The following is a 25,221-nucleotide window of genomic DNA, read 5'->3' as shown; positions in this document are numbered from 1 at the left end:
ATTTTTTTATTCTTTATTTTGAATCAGAGTCTCACTGAGTTGCAAAGGGCCTCACTAAGTGGCTGAGGCTGTCCGTGAACTGCGATCCTCCTGGCTCAGCTTATCAAATGCTGGTAGTACAAGTGTGCACCATCATGCCTGGCTCAAATTTTCTATTAATCAATCTGGTCATGAGAACTCACTTTTTATTTTAGGAGCCTATCATTTCATTTTGTTATTATTCTACATGGCCATATCATTAACGGTAAGCATGTGATTAAAAAAAGTAAAAACATTCTTAAGTTACCTGTGAAATATTTTCCCTGTATGTGTCTAGTTCAACTTTCTTTTCCTTTAGTTCCTCAGTTAACTGCACTATTTCTTCTTCTCTTTTTGTGTATTCCTCAACCACCTGGCAGGAAAAAAAATTCCTTTAAGATAAATCTATCAAAGGATAAAATTATATAAAATTTTGCAATCATTAAAACATTAACTGAAGATGCCAATTATGTTGTGTTGTTTGTATGCAATTAATGTATATTCTTATTACACACCGAAAGTGCCATTTTTTAATTCTTGAAAAAATAGATACTGCAATATTTCAAGTTAACCCAACTATTCTTTTTATAAAGAAAAGGCACAGAACACTGTGTTCCCTAAGAAGAATCTATTTAAAATTCTAATAGATTCAGAATCTGGCATTTAAAGCACATTGTTCCTGCTGTCTAGCTTATTATTACCAAGAGCTCTAGTACAGAGTGGGAGGCAAGTACTGGAGGTGTGTGTGTGTGTGTGTGTGTGTGTGTGTGTGTGTGTGTGAAAGAGAGAGAGGCAGTGAGTAAGCGCGCGCACGCGTGCAGCTGTGGTGGCTGCAGAACAGGAATAGAGAAGGAAGCATACTGTAGGGTTCAGTCCTGTGAAGCAGGAAGCTCTTGATCTTTCTTCAGTTAATAAAGCATCAATTTCATCCAATGTGTTTGGAAGATCTTGGAAAGCCTAAAGAAGAAAAATAAAAGTCTATCATTAGAGACAGTATGACAGGAACAGAAAAGATTTTAATCAGTTAAAAGAAAGATAATCTACTAAGTATCTACTATCTGATCAACAGCATGCTAGCATACAAGGTTACAAAGAAATTATAAACAGGGTCTTTTGCATACACTTGGAAAATGTACACACGGGGTGACATCTCAAGGCAATGCACTGATGTGGAGTACTAAAATAAACAGCACATATTATATAGGCTATGGAATTTAGAGAAAGGAAGGATCAGTTCATGCGATAGGGGAGTTAGGAGAATTCAAGGGACTAGAATTCATCTCTGGGCCTTAAGGAAAATGGCTAGGGAAAAGCAGGGGGGGGGGGACTTGGAAAAAAGAATGAGCACTGCATACCATAGGGGGTGAGGAGTTGTGTCCATTTGGGATGGTGGGTACTTGCTGAATTGGTAGAATGGGTCCAGAATATGTGGGGCATTGAAAGAGAGCAAGAAGTTAGAACTTTATACTGTACTTATGAAGAACTAAAAAAGCATCCTAAGAACCCAATTACCTTGGCAGAACCTCACCACAGCACTATCTTCTGAATCCATACCAGGAAGACAAATTTAAGCAGATATGTAAGCATAAGGAAAGACACAAGCAGTACATTGCTTTGTCAAGCACTACCTGTTAAGTCCAGATACTAAAAGGTACAAAATGAACTGCTGAAACCCTAAAAGAGTTCTGACATAGTACAGTAGTCTAATGTTTTTATCTTTTAACCTGTCCACTGAACTTTGAGCTTATGATGACTGTGCCCAACATTTGATGTGTGTGTATGTGTGTGTGTTTACTTTTTTTTTTTTTTTTTTGCAGCACTGGGGATGGAACCCAAAGGCATTCTACCTCCAAGCTACAAACCAAGCCCTATTTTTTATTCTTTATTTTAAAAAAGTGTCTCACTGAATTGTAAAGGATCTCAATAGCTGATGCTGTCCTCGAACCACTATCCTCCTGTCTCAGCCTCCCAAATGCTGGGATTACAAGTGTGTGCCACCACACCTGGCTTGTGTGTGTTTTTAGTATTGGGGATTGAACCTAGGGGCATTCTACGTACAAACTAAACCCCTAGCCCTTTTTATTTTACTTTTTTTGGTGCTGGGTATTGAACCCAGAAGTCTTCTATCTCCAAACTACACTTAGACCAATTTTATTTCTTAAATGAAAACATGCTCTCATTAGGTTGCTGAGGGCCTCGCTAAGTTGCTACGGCTGGCTTTGGACCTGAGATCATCCTGTCTCAGCCTCTCAAGTACTGGGATTACAAACATGTGCCACCATGCCCAGTTTGTATTTTACTTTTTAAAAATTTTAAACAGGGTCTAACTAAGTTGCCAAGACTGACCTTGAACTATGATCCTCCTGTTTTAGCCTTCTAAGTACTGAAATTACAGGCATATGCCACCGTGCTTGGCTACTTATTCTGTGTCTCCACTGACTCTAGTAGACATCTTAAACTTAAGGTGGTGAAACAGAACTGCACCCACCTTCTCTACCACTGTATGCATGTATTTATGGTACTAGGGAGTGAATCCAGGGGCATTCTACCTCCAAGCTATACTCTCTAGCCCAGTATCATTTTTTGTCTTGAAACAGTCTCATTAGGTTGCTGAGTCTCACTACTTGCTGGGGCTGTCCTCGAAAGTGTAATCCTCCTGTCTCACAGCCTCTCGAGTATTGAGATAACAGGCTTGCATGACCACACCCAGCTTTCCCACCACTTTTTTTTTGGGGGGGGGGTGGTACTGGGGTTCCTGGAAGCCCTTCTACCTCTGGGCTACACTCCCAGACCTATTGTTTATATATTTTTATTTGGAAACAGGGTCTCTTAAGCCAGCATGGCTGGCTTCGAACCTGCGTGATCCTGTCTCCGCCTCCCAAGCACGGGGATTACAAGCATACGCCACCACGCCCAGCTTCCCCCACCACTTTAAGCAAACATATTTCACCTCTAATCTCCTCCATTCTCAGCAAATAGCATTATTAGTCAGTTGGAAAATTTAGGGGTTCTCACTAAGTAGCTGAGGCTGTCCACGAACCGCGATCCTCATGTCTCAGCCTCCCAAATAGTGGGATTGCAAGCGTGCGCCACCACGCCCGTCTTGAGGGTTCTCTTACCTACCCTTCATCTCAAGCCATCAGTAAGTTCTGCTGGCTCTGTCACTAAAAGCATCCCAAGTCTATCAGCCTCTTTCCAGTGCTACCACTCTAATCCATACTACTATAATCTCTTGCCTGGTCCAAAACAATAATTCTCTAGTCTCCTTGCTGCCATTCTTTTATCTCTTTTCCTCATAGAGAAGTTATAGTATTCTTTTATAAACTGAACTTAATAGCATTGCTCTTGTGTTTAAAATCCTCCAGTGGATTCCATCTCAAAAAGAATATAGCCCAATCTCCTTGTATGTTCTAAAAGGCCCTACATAGTCTGGCATCTGCCGCCTTCTATGCTTGAATTATAATTTTTAGCTTCACTGAGATCCCTTCTATTCTGACACATGCCAAATATACTTTCATATCAGGGGCTTGATGTGAGCTACTCTGTCCTGCCGGGAATACTTTCTTCCCCTTACATCCCTGCTTGACTAATTTCTTCATCAGGACTTCTCTAAACAGTACCATCTCTAAGGAGCCATCCCTAACTAGCCTCCTTGTCACTCCATCCCCTTATTTACTTTTTCTACTTAGTATCTCTTGCTGACATTATCTATTTACTTTTTGATTTGTGTTGTTTGCCCCATTCTCCAGACTAGAATAGTAGAGAAGGAAGTATGTTAGTCTTGTCCAATATATTTTCAATGAATACATTACTTATCTTCTAATTTTGTTTCTTTCAGAAATAGCATGACTGACTTATCCTTGACAAATCATACTGCTTTTCATAAAAACTAGTAGATACTGTGGTAATATTTATTTTATGTATTTTTTTGGTATTGGGGATTAATCCTAGAGGCATTCTACCATCGAGCTACACTCCCATCCCTTTTTAATTTTATTTTTGTTTGAAAACAGGGTCTTGCTAAGTTGCTGAGAATCTCACTACTTACTGAGGCTGTCCTTGAACCTCTGGTTCTCCTGTCTCAGTCTTCCAACTACTGGGCTTACAGGTGTGTGCCACCATGCCCAGCTAATATTTATTTTATGAAAACATAATTTTGTAGATGTTCTAGTGCTAGCTTTAGAAACAACAAGCTCCTCAATTAGTTTTATAAATTTCTACTGAATTCCTAACATGTACTCAGTCAAATCCATTATCTGAAGTTCCTATGTCTGATATAAACTTTTGAGGATTTGATAATTATAATTCAAAGTAGTCTTTTTATCCAATTGTTTATAAGGTTTAGTACACATTATCTACTGGAATAAATAAATCTTAAATTAAGATTAAAAATGGTATAAAAACACCAGCTATTTTTAAATCATTTTCTGTCTTTAATTAAATACCCCAATTCCTAGAAAAACATTTTCATTCTGACTTTTTCTAAACATCACCCCATTTACTGTTTCTTACATGCCACTTATTGGTACAATGTTTTCATAAACAAAAAATTCACACTTCATATTTCTCAACTGTACCCCAAAAGGCAGTTTTGGGGGAAAAAAAGCCCACTCTTATTACGAATAAATATTACAGTATAAATACTTTTGTAAGGTAATTCCTATGTTTTAAGAATTAGTACTAAACAGTAAGAATTTGGTAGCCAAATTTGAGTAGAGGAAAATCTGTTGACCAAAATTACTTTATATATTCAATTTAAAAACAATGAAAAAATTCTGCATTTTTAATGATACATCATGTTTTCCATGGTCTACTAATATGCCTACAATGTTTAAGCTTAAAACTACTGTTATGGCAACTGTAACATTAAATACTTTTTATACTTACTGTCTGATATTCTTGAGGAACATTCTGCTCTGCACCCAGGTTACATACTTGCCTAGCTCTCTTCATAAGTTCCTTGCATTTCTGCAATAATCTTTGTCTATTTTCATCCAACTCAATAAAATGTTGCTGTTATAAGAAAAAAAAATTAAAAATAGGAATGGCTCTCTTAAATCAGAGGTATGTTTTAATCAACCATCACATATCAAATAAATCATTATGATAACCAAATCATTTAAAATATCTCAAATCAGACTTTTTATTATAAAGGTTAAAATTTCAAATTAAGTAATTAATTTATGGTACTGGGGGTGAAACCCAGGGGCTTTTCTACCTCCAGGCTATACCCCTAGACCTATTTTATATTTTATTTGGAAACAGGGTCTAAGTAGCTAAGGCTGGCTTTGAACCTGTGTGATCTTCCTGTCTCAGCCTCCCAAGCGCTGGGATTACAAACTGGGGTGCTACCATGCCCAGCTCAATTTAACTTTAAAATACCTGGTATTTCCTTTTTTAGTTAAAAAATTTTATTGGTGCGCTGTAGTCATACATCTTTTAAAAATTTGGTCTTATGCCAGGCGTGGTGGTGTACGCTTGTAATCCCCGTGCTTGGGAGGTGGAAACAGGAGGATCGCGGCTAGTTTGAAGCCAGCCTTGCTGACTTAAGAGACCCTGCCCCCGCCCCTCCCAAAAAAAGGTCTGGGAGTGTAACCTGGAGGTAGAAGGGTTTCCAGGAACCCCAGTACCACCAATAAATAAATAAATAAATAAATAAATAAATAAACAAACAAACAAACAAACAAACAAACAAATAAATATTTAGTCTGTCTCTCTCTCTGGCCTGGAGATAGAACCCAGGGGCATTAAACCTCTGAGCTACACCCCCTGCCCTATTTGTTTTTCTTTATTTTGAAACAGGGTCTAAGTTGTAGAGGGCTTCACTAAGTAGCTGAGGCTGTCTGAGAACTGCGATCCTCCAGTCTCAGCCCCCCGAATGTTGGGATTACAAACGTGCACCACCACGCCCAGCTTAAAAAATTTGGTATTTCTTTAACCTACAAAAAGCTCTGAAATTTAACTGCCTTTTTTTTGAACACTTAACTTAGTAATTTGTAATTATACTCTTATGAAAAGTTTGAAATACACAGTACCTAGGCTTCATATTAAAACCTTAGCACTAAAATGTAAATATTTATTTATTTATTTATTTGTGGTACTGGGGGTAGAACCCAGAGTCTACCTGCCTCCAGGCTATACTCCCAGTGCTATTTTATATTTTATTTGGAAACAGTCTAAGTTGATGAGAGCCTCACTAAGTAACTGAGGCTGGCTTCGAACCTGTGTGATCTTTCTGTCTCAGCCTCCCAAGCACTGGGATTACAAGTGTGCACCACCATGCCCGGCTAAATATAAACCTTTAAAAGTTGTATTTGATAAGTTTCCAAAGACATTCTTTATGTAGTTATTTATTCATGGACCTATTCTTTCCTTCACCAAACAATCAGAGAACATATTAAATGCCAATATTATATTCTGACATTAAGCATAGAAAGGCGAATAGAGAGACACAGAGAATCATTATCCTAACAGAAACAGGTACATTTACTGAATCTGTAGGCCCTTGGCGAGGCGCTTCACTACAGTGTTCCTTTTATTTTGCACAGCACTCACTGTAGAATTACCCCCAGCTTTCACAGTTAGAGGTTATCATGGTTCACATTCATGTCTGCTCACAGAATGCATGTTCTTCATTACAGCATAAAGCTTCTCAGAGTGAGCAGATAGGACACAGTATATAGAGAGGGAAGGGGATGCAGCGAGATCAGAGTGGTTATAGAAACCATGACAACTAAACATTTTTAAAGGAGAAGAAATTACTAAAAAAGCAGAAGCTGAAGGCATTCCAAGGATAGGTGATTATGAATGTAAAGGCACAGAAGCCACAACAACATGCTAATCTAGGGAATAAGAAATCTATTATGAGCTGGGTGTGGTGATACATGCCTGTAAACCCAGTACTTGAGAGGCTCGAGGACAGCCTCAGCAAGTAGTGAGACTCTCATCAACCTAGTGAGAACCTGTTTCAAAAAAAAAAGAAAAGAGGGCTGAGAGTGTAGCTCAGAGGTGGAATGCCCATGGGTTCAATCCTCAGTGCCATGAAAACATACAAAGAAACAAAAAAACTATTATGGTTGGAGGAAATTTGTAAGGATGTAAGAGATCAGAGTTGGCAAGGGGGAAAGGGCCAGAATTAACATTTAGTATGTAAGAGGAATCTATTGAATACCTTCTATAGGTCAAGCATTATTACAGCTGCTATTCCATGTTAATTAATCTCTATGATAATTTGTGTGCATGGTACCGGGGATTGAACCCAGGGGTATTCTACCTCTAAGCCATATTCCTCAGCCCCCACGCCATTAGGAAAAAAAAAAAAAAAGACTTGAAACAGGATTTTATTGTTATTGCGTGCTGCCTTCAAATCTGTAATCCTTCTGTCTCAACCTCCCAAGTATTAGGACTTAGGTGGTACAATCCTTTTCTTTTTCTTTTTTATTTTTTTGGGGGCGTCTGGGGATGGAAACCAGAGGCATTTGACCTCTGAGCTACACCCCTGCCCAATTTTTTATTCTTTATTTTGAAAAAGGGTCTCACTGGGTTGCGGAGGGCCTCACTAAGTAGCTGAGGCTGTCCGCAAACTGTGATCCTCCGTTCTCAGTCTCCCAAATGCTGGGATTACAAGCATGCGTCACCACGCCCGGCTATGGTGGTATAATCTTTAGAAATATTTTATCTTAGCCAGGTGTGTTGGTACATGCTTGTAATGCCAGCATTTGGGAGGCCTGCTGAGTATGATGGTTTGTGGCCAGCCTCAGGTACTTAGTGTGGCCCTTTGCAACTTAGTGAGACCCAGTTTCAAAATAAAGAATAAAAAAGAGGGGTGGGGATGTAGCTCAGAGGTAGAATGTCCCTGGGTTCCATCCCCAGTACCACAGACACACACACAAAATCTTGTTTTTAGATATGGCTGAGCAATATTAAGATAAGTGCCTAAGCTAGTACTGAGGTTTCTAAAAAAGACAACAGGTCTATCTCGTTCTATCCACTAAACCTTAAACTGGTCTGCAGTATAAACACCTGAGGGTAGGGGATAGAATATCTCTGAGGACAGTTCAGACCCTGTATTATCAACTGCATCATTAACAAGCTCTTCAGACTTTTTTTTTTTTTTTGCGGTATTGGGGATTGAACCCAGGGACATTCTACCTCTGAGATATACCTCCAGCCCTATTTTATTTTTTTACTTTGAAACAGGGTCTCACTAAGTTGCAGAGGGCTTCACAAAGTAGTTGAGGCCTCTCAAGTACTGGGATTACAAACATGTGCCACCACATCCAGCTTCAGGTGAGTTTTATGCATACAAGTTCGATAGCAAGTAAATTCAACCAAGACAATTGTTACAAAAAGTACAAAGATATATACTAGACTGAACTGAAAATAACAAGTGATTAGTATTGACCACTAGTGTTATGGCTTCATTGAAAGAATTTCTCAGTCCCTAGCGCCTGAGAGACATAAAATAAAACGTTGAAGATTCTCATCCACTCTACATTGCTTTCCAAGAGCCACTGTAATCAGATAAATGCAAAACAAGGAACAGCTGGGGAGGACTAAATATTCCTAATGGCCTTTATCCCTGTGTCCTGTTCTCTAGACACGGGGATTGTATTGGAATATTCAAAGTAAGAAATGTTACTGAGACAATTCTTTGAAGCTCTAGACTTAGGAAGACAAAATCTCACGTAATCGTTTCCTTTTGTTTATTGGCATATATCTAATAAAATCTTTATCTGAGAAAATGTCTTTTTCTATATATACTTCTTTGTGACATGTTTGTAACAAACTTCTTCACATGGCACCTCTTTCTGTGTGTCTGTGCAGTGGTACTGGGGCTTGAACCCAGGTGTATTCTACCTCTAAGCTATACTACTGGCCCTTTGTATTTTTTTCACTTTGAAACAGGGACTCATCAAGTTATTAAAGGTTTTGCTAAATTGCTGGGGCTGGCCTCAAACCTGCAATCCTCTTGTCTAAGCCACCAAAAGGCACCATCATGCCTGAATAGCACCTGTTCTTTTTAAGCCACAATTCTTTCTTTTTTTTTTTTTTTTTTGGTGGTACTGGCGATGGAACCCAGGGGCCTTCTACCTCCAGGCTACACTCCCAGACCTATTTTATATTTTATTTGGAAACAGGGTCTCTTAAGCCAGCTGAGGCTGGCTTCGAACCTGCGCGATCCTTCTGTCTCAGCCTCCCAAGCTTGGGGATTACAAGCATGTGCCACCACGCCCAGCTAAGCCACAATTTTTTTTTTTGGTGGTACTGGGGGTGGAACCCAGAGGCTTTCTACCTCTGGGCTATAATCCCAGACCCATTTATATTTTATTTTGGAAACAGGGTCTCACTAAGTTGCTGAGCGCCTCACTCAGTAGCTGAGGCTGGCTTCGAACCTACACAATCCTCCTGTCTCAGCCTCCCAGGTGCGGAGATTACAAGTGTGCATCACCACGCCCGGCTTAAGCCACAATTCTTACTAAGTTTTTTTGGAGGCAGGGAAAGAGAAAAATTGGACTATACAATTATGTAAAAGATAATGCTGTAAAATCAGGCTAATGAAGAGGCTTCATTCATATTTTTGCTAAGGATAGCTTTAAAAGTCAACAGAACAAAAAATACTGCATCTGTTTAAAACAAAAAAGGAGAGAAGAGTAAATTTTACAAAAAGCCCCACCAGCATCTCAGAAGAGACTACTTTGTAGATAGATACCTCAGAAGAAATAAGTATGTATTATCTTTTCTCTGAAATTCTTCTTTTGAGAAAGTTCATTGTCATGGAAGTTATACAGAAACAGACAGTAAGCAAGGAAATGCTTTACTAAGAAGGCCCTCTAGTGGAATAAGTCAAAACTTCTTATTAGAATTCTATTTCTCTTATTTAACAGCAGCTCATTAAGAGTCAAACATAATAAAAACTACTTTCCATATAAGCAGAATTAAATTAAGTTCTAAGTAGCATAAACTTTTACTAAAATACAAATGAACAATTTCTTCCTCAAACATTCCTTAATAAATTATGAACAGCGAATTCCATTCCAATTTAACTCATTTCAAATTCAAATGTTAACTCTTAATTGAACAGAATACATATTTTAAATATAAAAGTAATTTAATTCTTTTATTTTTTTAAACTTAATTTTTTTTTTTTCCCGGGTCTGGGGATGGAACCCAGGGACATTCGACCTTCGAGTCAAATACACCCCCTGCCCTATTTTTGTTGTTGTTGTTTAATTCTTTATTTGAAACAGGGTCTCACTAAGTTGCGGAGGAGGGCCTCACTAAGTAGCTAAGGCTGTCTGCAAACCACGATCCTCCAGTCTCGGCCTCCTGAATGCTGGGATTACAAGATTGTGCCACTATGCCCGGCTAATTTAATTCTTTAAAAAAAAAGTGTTAACCAAACATTTTTAGGTCAAATTTGAAATTTAGAAACAGTGATCTACTGACCCCCCCCCTTATCTTTCTTGTGGTACTAGGGATTGAATCCAGGGCATTCTGCCGCAAGATCCCCCCTACCTGCTTTTACCTTTTGATTCAAAATAGGGTCTTGCTAGGTTGCTGAGAGTCCTGCTAAGTTGCTGACGCTGGTTTTTTTATTTTTATTTTTTGCAGTGCTGGAGATTGAATCCAGGGGCATTCTACCTCCAAAGCTACACCTCCAACCCTATTTTTTATATTGAAACAGAGAGCCTCACTAAGTTGCAGAGGGCCTATGTAGCTGAGGCTTGCCGCACACCTGAAATCCTCCTGTCTCAGACTCCCCGAGTACTGGGATTACAAGCATGTGCCACAATGCCCAGACGGAAAACTTACATTTTAGCAAATCCTGAATCTTTGATCTATTAAATACAAGACATTTAATTTCTTTTAGCAAAAATTTATTTTACCAAACTTTTGCAGTTTTCAATAGTACAGACCTTACAGAGATGTTCTCAACTATTTCATACTATTGGTGCTTTTTGTTGTTGTTGGTACTGGGCACCAATAAAGTCCGGCATGGTGGCGCACTCTTGTAATCCCAGCATTCGGGAAGCTGAGACCAGAGGATCATGGTTCACAGACAGCCTCAGGTACTTAGTGAGACCCTGTTTCAAAATAAAGAATAAAAATAGGGCAGGGGGTGTAGCTCCGAGTTTGAATACCCCTGAGTTCCATCCCTAGACCCACAAAAAAAAAAAAAAAGAAAAGAAAACAAAGAAAGAAGAAAAAAAAGAAAGAAAAAAGAAAAGAAGAAAAAAAAAAAAGAAAAAAGTACTTTTTGCTGTAATGGGAATGGAACCCAGGAGCCTTCTACTTCTGGGCTACATCCCCAGATCTATTTTATATTTTATTTGGAAACAGGGTCTCACTAAGTTGCTGAGAGCCTCACCAAGTAGCTGAGGCTGGCTTCAAAACTGCATGACCCTCCTGTCCAGCCTCTCAAGTACGGGAATTACAAGTGTGCACTACCACACCAGCTAAACAGTAGTTTTAAAATTTAAATTTCTAACTCTTCATTGCTAATACATAGAGCTATAACTAATTTCTACATGTTGATTTTATATCCAGCAACCTTGCTAAATTACATGTACTCAGTTCTAGTAATATTTTTGTAGATTATTTAAGATTCTCCAAAGAGATGACTATGTCTGAAAGATGGCTTCCTTTTCAGTTAATGAATTTTCCTTTCTTCCTTTTTAAAAATTTATTTATTTATATTTTTTTGGTACTGGGCATACACCCCCAGCCCTATTTTATTATTATTATTTTTGTGGTACTGGAGATTGAACCCAGGGGCATTCTACCTCCGAGCCACACCAGAGGGCCTCACAAGTTGCTGACGCTGACCACAAACCTGTGATCCTTCTGTCTCAGCCTCCCAAGTACTGGGATTATAAGCATGTGCCACCATGCCTAGTCTTTTTTTTTTTTTGACTGGTAAGAAGGATTGAACCCAGGGGCATTTTACTTCTGAGCTACACCCCCAGCCCTATTTATTTTGAGACAGGGTTTCAGTTGCTGAGGCTGGCCTCAAACGTATGATCCTCCTGTCTCAGCCTCCCAAGTACTGGGAATACAGGCCTGTGCCAACATGCTCTGCTCCTTTTTATTTTGAAACAGTCTTGCTAAATTACCATGTATTGGTAACTCAAACTTGCAATCCTCCTGTCCTATCCTCTGAAGTACTGGGATTACAGGTACATGCCAATGTACCCGGCTTGTTTATTACTTTTTATGACCTCACTATATTGATTAGAACCTCCAGTACAATGTGGAATAAAAATATTCTATGGGGCATTTTCCTTGGGAAAAATATATAATTTCTTACCATTGAGTATGAGTTTTGTGGATGTTCTTTTTTCTGGTTGTTAAAGTTTCCTTTATTTCCTAGTTGCAAAAAGCTTTTAATATGAAAGAATGCTAGATTCTGTCAAATGTTTCTTCTGCATTTATTCAGATTAATATCTGACTTTTTTATTTAGTCTGTTAATATTGTAAATTACATCAATGATTTTCCAAATGTTAAACCAACCTTAAATGTCAAGAATAAAACTCATTTGGTTAGGATGTATTAACCTTTTTTACATTGTTAGGTTTGATTTGCTAACATTTATTAAGAATTGCTGAAGCTGGGCGTGGTGGCGCACGCTTCTAATCCTAGCATTCGGGAGGCTGAGACAGGAGGATCGCAGTTCACAGACAGCCTCAGCTACTACTTAGTGAGGCCCTTTGCAACTCAATGAGACCCTGTTTCAAAATAAATAATAAAGCTGGGCGTGGTGGCACACGCTTGTAATCTCTGCGTTTGGGAGGCTGAGACAGGAGGATCACAGAGGTTCGAAGCCAGCCTCAGCTACTTAGTGAGGCTCTCAGCAACTTAGTGAGACCCTGTTTCCAAATAAAAAAATATAAAAAAAGGTCTGGGAGTATAGCCCGGAGGTAGAAAGCCTCTGGGTTCCACCCCCAGTACTACCACCACCAAATAAAATAAAATAAAATAAAATAAAATAAAATAAAATATAGGACGACTGGGGTGTAGCTTGGAGGTAGAATGCCCCAGGGTTCCACCCCCAGTACCACAAAAAAAAAAAAAAAAAAAAAAAAAAAGCTGTACCAGTGTGAGACATTGGTCTATAATTCTTTTTGCCTTCTTCAGATTTTGATATTCTGTAATGTTGACCTTGTACAGTATGTCAAGAAGCATTTCTTCTTCACCTTCCAGAAGACTTGACATACAACAAGATTAATTATTTTTATAAGTGAACATAAAAACTTACCAGAGAAAACTATATGAAACTGGTGTTTTCTTTGTGGGAAAGTTTTTTAACCACAAACGCAACTTTTTAGTAAGTATAGGGATATATTAGTTATCTATTCTTTATAAACCTTTGGTAGTTTAAGAAAAATCTTTTCTTTTGTACTGGAAAATGAACCCATGGGCATTCTACCTCTAAAGCTAAACCTTCTCTTAGCCCTTTTTTATTTTGGAGCAGGGTCTTGCTAAGTTGCTGAGGCTGTCCTGGAACCTGGAATCCTCTTGTTTCATCCTCCCAAGTACTGGGATTACAGACCTGTGCTATCATACCTGGCTCTCTAGTAGTTCTTTTAGTCTTTTACATCTAAGTTGTCAAAAAATATTGACACTAAGTTATCCTACATATTCTTTTAATATCCACTAATGTCTCTGGATCTGTAGTTCTATCTTTCTCTCATTAATTCTTTTTCTGTAGTGTGGTCTGGAAGCTCACTCCAGGATATAGGTTGCAGCAATCACAGGGCTTACTTTGTTTCCTCCCTTCTTTTATGGTCCCTGTCCTTTGTTGCCAACAACCTCTTCATATATTTTGTCAAATCTTTAGTGGTTTGAGGTGGAAAGGTGGCTGGGCGTGGGAGCACACACTTGTAATTCCAGTACTTGGGAGGCTGAGACAGGGGGATCATGTAGTGAGGCTCTCAGCAACTTAGTGAGACCCTGTTACTAAAAAAAAAAAAAGTCTGGGAGTGCATCCTGGAGGTAGAAAGCCCCTGGGTTCCATCCCAGTACAAGAAAGAAAGAAAGAAAGAAAGAAAGAAAGAAAGAAAGAAAGAAAGAAAGAAAGAAAGAAAGAAAGAAAGGAAGAAAGAAAGAAAGGAAGGGGAGGAAGATATTAGAGAAGACACATCTCCAGACTTTTTATTTTTAATTTTTATTTATTTATTGTGGTACTGGGAATGGAACCCAGGGGCATTGTACCTCTGAGCTAAAATCAGGCTGGGATGTAGCTTGTAGGTAGAATGTCTCTGATCGAAAGAAAGAAAGAAAGAAAGAGAGGGAGGGAGGAAGAAAGAGGAAAGGTGCCGGATATGGTGGCGAACACTTCTAATTCTAGTACTTTGGAGGCTGAGACAGGAGAATCATAGGTTCGCGGCCAGCCTCAGCTACTTAGTGAGGCCTTCTGCAACTTAGTGAGAACCTGTTTCAAAATAAAAAATAGGGCTGGAGGTGAAGCTCGGAGATAGAGTGCCCCAGTTAAATCCCCACATAAAAAAGAGAAGAAAAAAAAAAAAAGAAAGAAGAAAGGTGATAAGATAAATGATTCCTGTTTCTACAACATAGCTAAGAATGAAAACTTTAACTTTTTCATTACCAAAAACTTCAAATATATACAAAAGCAGACAGAACAATATAATAAACCTTCATGTACCCAGCAGTCTATTGATAAAATTCTTCAACCATGATCCCTTTCCTGGATAATTCTGAAGCAATCTCAGACATCCTATAATTTTCTCTTTAAATATTACAGCATCTCCCTCCCCCCCCCCCCCAATACTGAGGATTGAAACCAGGGCTGAGCTACAACCTAGCCCTGATTTTTATCCTTTGTTTTTTCTTTATTTTGTGCAGGTCTCGGGATGAAACCCAGGGGCATTCCACCTCCGAGCTACACCCCCTGACCTATTTTTTTATTTTGAAACAGGTTTTCACTAAGTTATGGAGGGCCTCACTAAGTAGCTGAGGCTGTCTGCGAACTGTGATCCTCCTGTCTCAGCCTCCCGAATGCTGGGATTACAAGCATGCGCCACCACGCCCGGCTCTTATGTTTTATTTTGAAAGAGGGTCTCACTAAGTTGTGGAAGCCTCACTAAGTAGCTGAAGCTGACCTTCAACCTGTGATCCTCTTGTTTCAGCCTCCAAGTATTGGTATTTCAAACATGTGCCACTACACCTGGTTTACAGCAATGTACCTCTAATACATGAAGATTTTAAAAAATCCATAGCCATAATGCCATTATTAAACTCAAAAATATTATCAATAAATTATACTATAAATATTTAGTCAGTATTTAATTTCCTCCAGTTCTTCTGTTTTTTTTTTTTTTTAAGAGCTAGTATGTTTAAATCAGGTTCAAAATAAGGTCAACACATTGTATAGGATTCCTATGTTTGTAAAGTTCTTTTTAACTCATAGATTATTTCTTTTTTTCCTTGAAACTTATTTTAGAAACTGCACTTATTTTAGAAACAATTAAAATAGTCATGTGGCTATAAAACACCTATAATGTGGCTAGTGTGACTGCGAAATTGAATAAAAATTTTTAAATTTGATATTCTGTTTAGAAGCTGAATATGGTAGCACGCACCTATAATCTTAGTATTTGGAAGGTTGAGACAGGAGGATTGAAGGTTTAAAGCCAGCCTTAGCAACTTAGTGAGACCCTGTTACAAAATAATGTAGGGATGGAGTATATAGATAAAAAATGCAATGCCCCCTGTGTTCAAACATCAGTACCACCACCACCACCACAATAACAAAATCTGTTTAGAACTACTGGGTATATGATCCAATTTTTTCAACTGTAAATTTTTTTTTTTTTTGGTGGTACTGGGGTTCCTGGAAGCCCTTCTACCTCCGGGCTACATTCCCAGACCTATTTTATAATTTTTTAAATTTGGAAACAGGGTCTCTTACTCCAGCACGGCTGGCTTCGAACCTGCACGATCCTCCTGTCTCCGCCTCCCAAGCGCAGGGATTACAAGCATGCGCCACCACGCCTGGCTCAACTGTAAATTTTATAAAATCAAAATTTAGATAAAGAGCCAGGCGTGGTGGCGCACGCTTGTAATCTCCGTGCTTGGGAGGCAAAGACAGGAAGATCGCACAGGTTTGAAGCCAGCCTCAATTACTTAGCGAGGCTCTCAGTAACTTAGTGAGACCCTGTTTCCAAATAAAATAAAAAATAGGTCTGGGAGAATAGCCTGGAGGTAGAAAAGCCCCTGGGTTCCACCCCCAGTACCACCAAAAAAGGAAAAAGATCAGATAAAAGTATTTCTGATGTAGATTTATCATCTGACTTGAGGATTCTCCCCTCCCTTTTTTTCTGGTACTGAAACATTCTACTTCTGAGCTATATCCCCAGCTCTTTTTATTTTTTGTTTTAAAACAGGGTCTCACTAAGTTGTTGAGAGTTCTTACTATACTGATAAGGCTGCCCTTCAACCTCTGATCTTTTTGTTTCAGCCTCCCTAGTAGTAGGATTACAGGCATGCATCACCAAGCTGGGTGAGTTGTATTTTAAGTATAAAATTAAGTATTTTTAAGACTTAGTACAAAAAGGAGATATAAAAGAGGTTAATACATTTTTCTACAAGGTTAAACAGAATATTGTAGTTAATATCACACTTCTTTTTGCTTTTTAAAATCTGGCCACTAGAAATTTTATAACTACATAACAGCTTAGATTCTATTTCTATTGGAAAGTACTTATGTAAATCATTTGTCCTATCAGAGTTCCTTACATCCCAGATTTTGTGGTTTTCCTTTGTCATTTAGTATATTTCTTCCTCTCTTATGGTTCCTGAAAACTGGCAGTTTTAGATGAGCTATCCTCTACTTCTCAGCATTGTCTTGAGACATTTTTGTTTGTCACTACTGATGTTGTGTTTGTTACTACTCCATCAAACAGGTTAGAGGCCAGGGTGCTGCTAAACATCGCATAACGCACAAGAAAGCCTTTTACAAAAAGAATGAGCCAGGCTGGGTGTGGTACTGCACACCCAACATCCCAGTACCTGGGAGGCTGACACAGAAGGATTGCAGGTTTGAAGCTAGCCTCAGCATCTTAGCAAGACCCTGTTTCCAAATAAAAAATAAAATAGAGCTGGGGTGTAGCTTGGAGGTAGAATGCCCCTGGGGGTTCAATCCCAAGTACCACCAAACTCCCACAAACCAAAGAATTTTCAAATTAAAAAATGCCAGTATTGCTAAGGTTGAGAAACTCCAATTCAGAGGATTATGCACATTGAAATTTTATTATTTCACAGCGTGCCCTTTCATCAGGATACACATAAATATTTTATTTTTGTTTGCTTGTTAGCACTTAATATGACATGCTAATTTATTAGCAGCTGCAAAGCAGTGGTATTCTAGCACTCTAATTCTTCATTCATCAGCTAAAGTATTTTTGTAAAGAGAAATTTCTCCCCAATTCTGTTTCCTGCCCTGCTGCAGTAGTGGGAATTGATCCCAGAAGCAATGTATCTCTGGGATACAGCCCTTATTTACTGGAACTGGGTGGGGAAGGGAGACATTCTACTTCCAGGCAATATACCTACAGCCCTATTTTATTCTTTTATCTCAGCCTTCCCAGTATGGAGATTACAAACTTGTGCCACTATTTCTAGCTTTTATTTTTCACTTTATATATATACCATCCCAAATTATGATATTGAGATAATCAAGTTTTCTTTTTAATTTCTATTTGCTGGGTATACCTTTATCAATTTATTTAATAGTTGTTTTTTTTGTTTGTTTTGTTTTTTGTGGGTCTGGGGATGGAACCCAGGGGCATTTGACCTCTGAGCTACACCCCCTGCCCTATTTTTATTCTTTATTTTGAAACTGGGTCTCACTGAGTTGCGGAGGGCCTCACTAAGTAGGAGCTGAGGCTGTCCTTAAACCACAGTCCTCCTGTCTAAGCCTCCCAAAAGCTGGGATTACAAGCATGTGCCACCACGCTCCCACTATGAATTATACCAAAATTCTCCTTTGTTTCCTTTTCCTAAAACACTCAATTGAAGTAATATCCTTTTATTTCCTGATATACTACACACACCAATCAGCAAATATATTTTGACTTCTATTGTCTCTCTTCTTTCAATTTCAGAAAACTGTGCTGTAACTATAAGCTATATCATATACATCTAGTTCTCTTCAGTAAGCTTTCTTCAGCAAACAAGTTTCTGTTGATTTGAAAATTCACACAGCTGTACAACCTTATCATTAGCAGATCTTTCTGAAGTCTATAAAGTCACCTAGTTTCAGCTGCTTTTGTATGGGACTGATGGGGTCTTCACCTAATGGGGCCTTCTCCCTTTATGTATGATTATCTGTTGGCAACATGACTTTTGGGTTCTCTAAGCTTCTCTCACTAGTATCAGGCTAGTCTTGATGTTACAGAATTATCTCACCTACTTATATTTTGGAGTTCATAGGTGCCATACAATAAAGAATCTAAGGGGGGTCATAAAAACTTCTGAATCTATAGCCAGTTGGTAGAGTAGAGGTGGTCTGGGGAATCCTGAACTTGCTGATGGTGTCTCACTGGGGACTACTGTAAGTGGTCCATTTTGATCCTAATTCTGGATAGTTAGCAGCCTTTAAAAACTTAGGATCTGGGTATATATGTTACCCATGGGCTTGTTGTTGCACTGTCTTAGGTGCTCTTCTATTTTAGGAAAGGATTTTGAAGATTCAAAAACTGTCACCGTCAGTGTAATCCTGTTGTCAGATCTTTTGGTTTTAAGTTAAGGTGCTATATTGCATTTCTTTCCCTCTGTACCCTTTCATATCCAGATATTAACAGAAGGTTAAATCATTCTGTTACAGTTCTACAGCCTTTTTTGTGTTTGTATGGTACTAAGGATTGAGTCAAGGGGCATTTTACTTCCAAGCTATTCCCCAAACCTATTTTATTTTTATTTGGAAACAGGGTCACTAGGTTGATGAGAGTCTCACTATTCGCTGAGGATGTCCTTGAACCTGAGATCCTTCTGTCTCAGCCTCCCAAGTGCAGGGATTACAAGTATGTGCCACCACATCAGGCTCTACAGCCACTCTTTAAGTGCCTTGAGTACTGCTTTCTCATTAGCAGGATGCATTACATTTATAAATGAAAAAGCATACAACTAAATACTGCACGGGTTAACAAGTAACACTTGCTTTTAAACTGGTTAAAGATTGCTGTCACAATCTTAAAAAAAAAGCAAAAATCTTACCTCTGTGAGACGTAGCTGAGAGGATGCAGCCATATAATCTGATTCTAATTTGTTCTTCTCGGAGATTACTGTAGTATTTTGAAGAATTAAATCTACCTTTTGTATGTGCAAAGAAGTACAAATCTAGGAACAAAAACCCCTGAGAGTTTAGGTTTTATGTTACCTATGTTTTATAACTATGTAAAAATAACATTTTTTCTTCTGTGACTGACATCTCTCTCAAATAGTTATTACAAGAGACTTATTTTGTGTGGTACTGGGGGATAGAACTCAGGGGCATTCTACCTTGAAGCTACACCCCCAGCCCTATTTTTTACTCTTTTTTTTGTGGTACTGGGAATGGAACCTAGGAGCATTCTATCTCCAGGCTATATCCCCAGCCCTATTTTTTTTTTTTTTTTTTGTTGTTGTTGTTTTGAACAAGGTCTCATTGAATTGCAAAGGACCTAAGTAGCTGAGGCTGTCCAAAAACCCAGCCTCTCAAATGCTGGCATTACAAGTGTGTGCCACCACGCCCAGCTTTATTCTTAAGTTTGAAACAGGTTTCACTGAGTTGCAAAGGGCCCAAGTAGCTGAGGCTGGCCTTGAACTGTGATTCTCCTGTCTCAGCCTCCTGAATGCTGGGATTACAAGCATGTGCCACCATGCCCGGCTTTATAAGAGATTTTTTTTTTTGGGTGGTACTGAGGGTGGAACCCAGGGGCTTTTCTACTTCCAAGCTATACTCCCAGATCTATTTTATACTTTATTTGGAAACTGGGTCTCGCTAAGTTGCTTAGTGAGCCTCACTAAATAAAGTAGGTAAGGCTGGCTTTGAACTTGTGCGATCCTCTTGTCTCAGCCTCCCAAGTGCTGGAATTACAAGCGTGCACCACCACGTTCAGCTACAAGAGACTTTTTAAAAAGTTTATTCTTGTGTATTTAATAGACATCATTAATAATTTAGCTTAAGGATACTTTTAACATATTTATTACCTATAAATAAAATGGCAAACTGAGTCAGCTGAAACAGATGATTAAAATCTCTTGCTTATATAACTAAAACAGCAAAAAAGCTTAATCAAAACTTTCCCTCCAAGAAGCCCCGTAAAGTTTTATCCTATCAGTCTGTGTCTACTGGCTATTCTTATCTATGGCTAAAAGAAAATACCTTACCTTTACTAGGTTTGTTAGCTCAGTAACAAGTTTGGCTTTCTGAATGTTAATTTCTTTAATTTTGGCATTTGCTTTTCGCTCTTCCTCTTCAAGGTTGCAAGTATCCTGTTCCATCAGCTTTAAACTGTATGACACACATGATGTAGAAATCAGAGTTAAACACAAAGATTAAGCCAAAACTCCTATGTCCCATGTAGTTTTCTGGGCTACACTTAGCAAAGCTATTCATAAGTATTAACTCAAGCTCCTAAATTAAACAACCATTTTATAGAATCAGCACAATCAAAAAGTATTTGTTGAGATAGTCTTATGTGTCCAGAATAGTCTGGTAACGCTAGTGGCAATGGAGTAGGCCTTGAAGTAAGAAAGGTAGCTCTGAAACTCCTTTTTGCCATTCACTAGTGAGCAATGGAAACCTGGACAAATTACTCTCCTGAGCTTCAGTTTTTTCATCTGTAAAATACAGATATTAATGTGTGTGGCACATGCCTGTAATCCCAGTACTTGGAAAGCTGAGACAGGAGAATCACAGGTTTAAGACCAGTCTCTGCAATGCAGCGAGACTCTTAGCAACCTAATGAAACCCTGTTCTAAAATAAAAATTAAAAAGGGCTAGGGGTGTAGCTCAGAGGTAGAATATGCCTGGGTTCAATCCCTAGTCCCCCTTCCCCCAAAAGATAAACATGCAACATACTTAGTATAGTACCTGGCCCGTGTGTGATTAATATAAACTGTTACCATTGTTACATCATATAAAATAAAGTTCTTTTCCTTGAGTTTAAGCAGGGAGAACTGATCAATAGATAGAAAATAGAATTAATAATACAAAAAGCAGGCTTGGTAGCACATGCCTCTAATCCCAGTGCTTTGGAGGCTGAGACAGTAGTACCACAGGTTCATGGCCAGCTTTAGCAACTTAGCAAGGCCTTCCACAACATAGCGAGATCTGGTTTCAAACTAAACAATAGGGCTGTGGGTAGAGCTCAGTGATAAGAGTATCCCTGGGTTCAATCTCCAGTTCTATTTAAAAGGGGGGGGGCAAGAGAGGGAGAGAGAGAGAGGGAGAGAGAATACAACAATTCTAAAAGTTAAGAAATGCTTTCTAAGCCAGGTGTGGTAGTGCTTGGTTGTAATCCCAGTATTTGGGAGGCTGAGACAGGAGGATCGCAGGTGCACGGCCAGCCTCAGTTACTTAGTGAGGCCCTCAGCAACTTAGTGTGAACCTGTTTCAAAATAAAGAATAAAAAAATAGGACTGGGGGTACAGCTCAGAAGTAGAATGCCCTGAGTTCAATCCCCAGTCCGTGTGTCTGTCTGTCTGTCTGTCTCTCACCACACACACAACCAACCCCAAAAGACAAGAAAATGTTTTTTATTTTAAAGATTAAAAAAACAAGCTGAGAATGATGGTACATGCCTGTAAGCCCAATACTTGGGAGGCTGAGACAGAAGAATTATGGGTTCCAGGACAGTTTCAGCAAGTAGTGAGAGTCTTACCAACCTAGTGAGACCTTGTTTCAAAATAAAAATAAAATAGGGCTGCCCGGTGTGGTGGTGCATGCTTGTAATCCCTGTGCTTGGGAGACAGAGACAGGAAGATCGTGCAGGTTCGAAGCCAGCCGCATACGCTGGCTTAGGAGACCCTGTTTCCAAATAAAAATGTAAAAATAGGTCTGGGAGTGTAGCCTGGAGGTAGAAGGGCTTCCAGGAACCCCAGCACCACCAAAATAAATAAATAGGGCTGAGAGTAACTCAGAATGCCCCTGGGTTCAATCCCTAGTCACTCATATCATACACACTCAGAAAGAAAGAAAGAAAGAAAGAAAGAAAGAAAGAAAGAAAGAAAGAAAGAAAGAAAGAAAGACAGACAGACAGACAGACCACAGATTTGGTTTTTTGTTTTTTTTTTGGTGGTGCTGGGGTTCCTGGAAACCCTTCTACCTCCAGGCTACACTTCCAGACCTATTTTATACTTTTTATTTGGAAACAGGGTCTCTTAAGCCAGTGAAGCTGGCTTTGAACCTGCGTGATCCTCCTGTCTCCGCCTCCCAAGCGTGGGGATTACAAGCGTGTGCCGCCACACCCAGCTTAAGATCACAGATAGAAGTGAAAGATATGTTTAATGCCAAAGTTAATGTTCTTTCCACTAAATCATGTTGACTCCAGGGAAAAGGAAGAGAGAATAGAAGCAACAATAAACAATAACAAAGAGGGGCACAGTGTGTCTTGAACAGCAGCTTAAATGGTAAAAGAAGAGTATGCTGGAGAAAAAAACAAATTTTTTATTTTTATTTATTTTTTTTTTTTTGCGGCTCTGGGGATGGAACCCAGGGGCATTCGACCTGAGCTATACTCCCAGCCCTATTTTTATTCTTTATTTTGAAACAGGGTCTTGCTAAGTTGCAGAGGGCCTCACTAAGTTGCTGAGGCTGGCCAAAAACTGCGATCCTCCGGTCTCAGCCTCCCGAATGCTGGGATTACAAACGTGCGCCACCACGCCTGGCTAAAGAAACACAATTTTGAATAATCATGAAAGATAGTCTAAAGGAAAGTCATGTTTAACTAAATTTCATAAAGTAAAAGTAGGAAGTGCAATGATTATCCTTGAATGGGCAGAAATATGTAAAAAAAAGGTAAGTATTTGCCACAGCATTCTGGATAAACTGAATGAAAAGGAAACTAGTTGGGAGAGACCAGTAAGGTCTCTACTATAATAACCAAAAGATAAAGATAGGAATAAACGAGTAGGTATGTAAGGGGATACCGTCATTTCAGTGCAAAAAGAATCACTTTTATGTGAATAAAGTTTAAGATAACGGGTCCAATTATCACACCCACACAGGCAATATTATGTGTTTTGCAGATGACTGACAACAGGACTGAAGTGCTGGAAAAAAGAAATCAGTTTTAATTTCAATAATATAATCTCTATAAACAAAACTACTTCAGGGGCCTCATTAATTTTAATTATGCAAATGTGCCCAGGGATTCAAAGAGGAAAAACTCACAATATTTAAGTTCACATGCCTTTGCCCTACAGACCAAAACTGTGTTTTGAGCAGTAAAACTGAAACTTCAGAGAAAATTTACTACAAACTGTGCTTGTGGAAACTGGTGTCATTACAGGGTTTAATTAATAATGTCCCAAGCAGTGCATTTGCCACCCCCCAAAGACCAAAAGATACCTTCCTAGTTTGGAACTAATTTTTTGTTCCAGTTGTCTTTTCTTGGTTTTCCTTTCAAGCAGCTCTTTCTTCTTTTGTCTCAGTTCATTGTCTTTGTGTTCTAGATGTCTGTTTGTCTCACGTAGTGCAATTAATCCTGATTCTACTATATGCAATTTTCTATTAATTTCCTGTGAGATATTAAAAGTGGTCAACATATTTTTAAAAAGTTCTAAAGCATTAGAAAATCTTTAAATCAAATTAACTAACCCTTAGCTGCTCTTCCAAGTGTCGTCTTTGCTCTAGATCCACAGTGACTGTGAGAAACTGGGCAACTTTCAAGGAAGTGTTACTAGAAATAACTTTGTTTGAATAAAAAGAAGTTTTCACCACATACTTTTCTTCTGCTGTATATATTTGTCTTAATCGAGTTTCTTGTATTACCTGCAATGCAAAATAAGAATTTGTAAACATCTAATAAAAATTATGACAAATGCTTTAAAGAACGGAGGATTAAAAATACAAGCTAAGTGAACTAAGAAAGATTAAAACACACTACAGAGCCGGGCATGGTGACACACACTTGTAATTCCAGCATTTGGGAAGCTGAGACAGGAGGATCTCGGTTCAAGGACAGCCTCAGCTATTTAGTGAGGTCCTTTGCAACTCATTGAGAGCCTGTTTCAGAATGAGGAATAAAAAAAAAAGCTGGGGGTGTGGTTGGGAGGTAGAATGCCCCTGGGTTCTGTCCCCAGTACACACACACACACACACACACACACACACACACACACACACACACACACACACGCGCGCGCTGAAAGAAGGCTGAGCTAAGAGTGGTGGTACATGCCTGTAATCCCAGTACTTGGGAGGCTGAGACAGGATGATTATAAGTTCAAGGCAAGTCTCAACAAATCAGTGAGACTCTTATTTCAAAGTAAAAATAAAAGGGGTAGGGTATTGCTAAGAGACAGAATGTCCTTGGGTTCAATTCCTAGGACCAAAAGAAAAATAATGTCAGATATATCTCAGGTTAATCATTATGGAAAGCAGCATGAATTAGGAAAAAACTAAACAACAAGCAAAACAGCAGGTGACCCACTATGTCATCTTGGTTAAGACATCTAATTTATTCTCTTTCCTTTGGTTATATTGCTCAAAGACACATAATTTTATAATAAATTCCCATACATTTAGAAGAAATATAAATGACTGATTTTATTGATTAAAAAAAACTTAGCCGGGCGTAGTGGCTCATGCTTGTAATCCCAGTGCTTGGAAGACTGAGACAGGAGGATCGCACAGGTTCAAAGCTAGCCTCAGCTACTGAGTGAGGCTCCCAGCAACTTAGTGAGACCCTATTTCCAAAAAAAGTATAAACTAAGCCTGGAGTATAGCCTGGAAGTAGAAAAGCCCCTGGGTTCCACCAAAAAATAAAATAAAAAACCAAAAACAATTTAAAAAATTATCCATCCAGATGTGGTGGTGCACACATAATCCCAACATTTAGGAGGCTGAGATAGGAGGATCGCAGTTTGCGGACAGCCTCAGCTACTTAGTGAGGCCTTTTGCAACTCAGAAAGACCCTGTTTCAAAATAAGAAATAAAGAGCCGGTGTGGTAGTGCATGCTTGTAATCCCAGTAC

The 25,221-nt window shown here is 38.9% G+C and overlaps 1 protein-coding gene across 1 annotated transcript in view; it reads right to left on the bottom strand.

Moving 5' to 3' along the window:
- Positions 1-25,221, bottom strand: part of SMC5 (structural maintenance of chromosomes 5) — a gene marked incomplete at both ends in the record, with an annotated part of 94,991 nt that overhangs the window by 7,936 nt on the left and 61,834 nt on the right. Inside the window, 8 exons of the mRNA XM_080709194.1 lie at positions 287-391; positions 880-975; positions 1,374-1,418; positions 4,906-5,031; positions 19,256-19,378; positions 20,411-20,534; positions 23,595-23,764; positions 23,844-24,017. Of these exons, the coding sequence (XP_080565320.1) occupies positions 287-391; positions 880-975; positions 1,374-1,418; positions 4,906-5,031; positions 19,256-19,378; positions 20,411-20,534; positions 23,595-23,764; positions 23,844-24,017 (963 nt within the window). The remainder of the gene's footprint in view (positions 1-286; positions 392-879; positions 976-1,373; positions 1,419-4,905; positions 5,032-19,255; positions 19,379-20,410; positions 20,535-23,594; positions 23,765-23,843; positions 24,018-25,221) is intronic.

Source organism: Muscardinus avellanarius, assembly GCF_963383645.1.
Source record: "Muscardinus avellanarius genome assembly, chromosome: 13".
Lineage (NCBI taxonomy): Eukaryota > Metazoa > Chordata > Mammalia > Rodentia > Gliridae > Muscardinus > Muscardinus avellanarius.
This window is presented reverse-complemented; position numbering and strand designations above follow the sequence as displayed.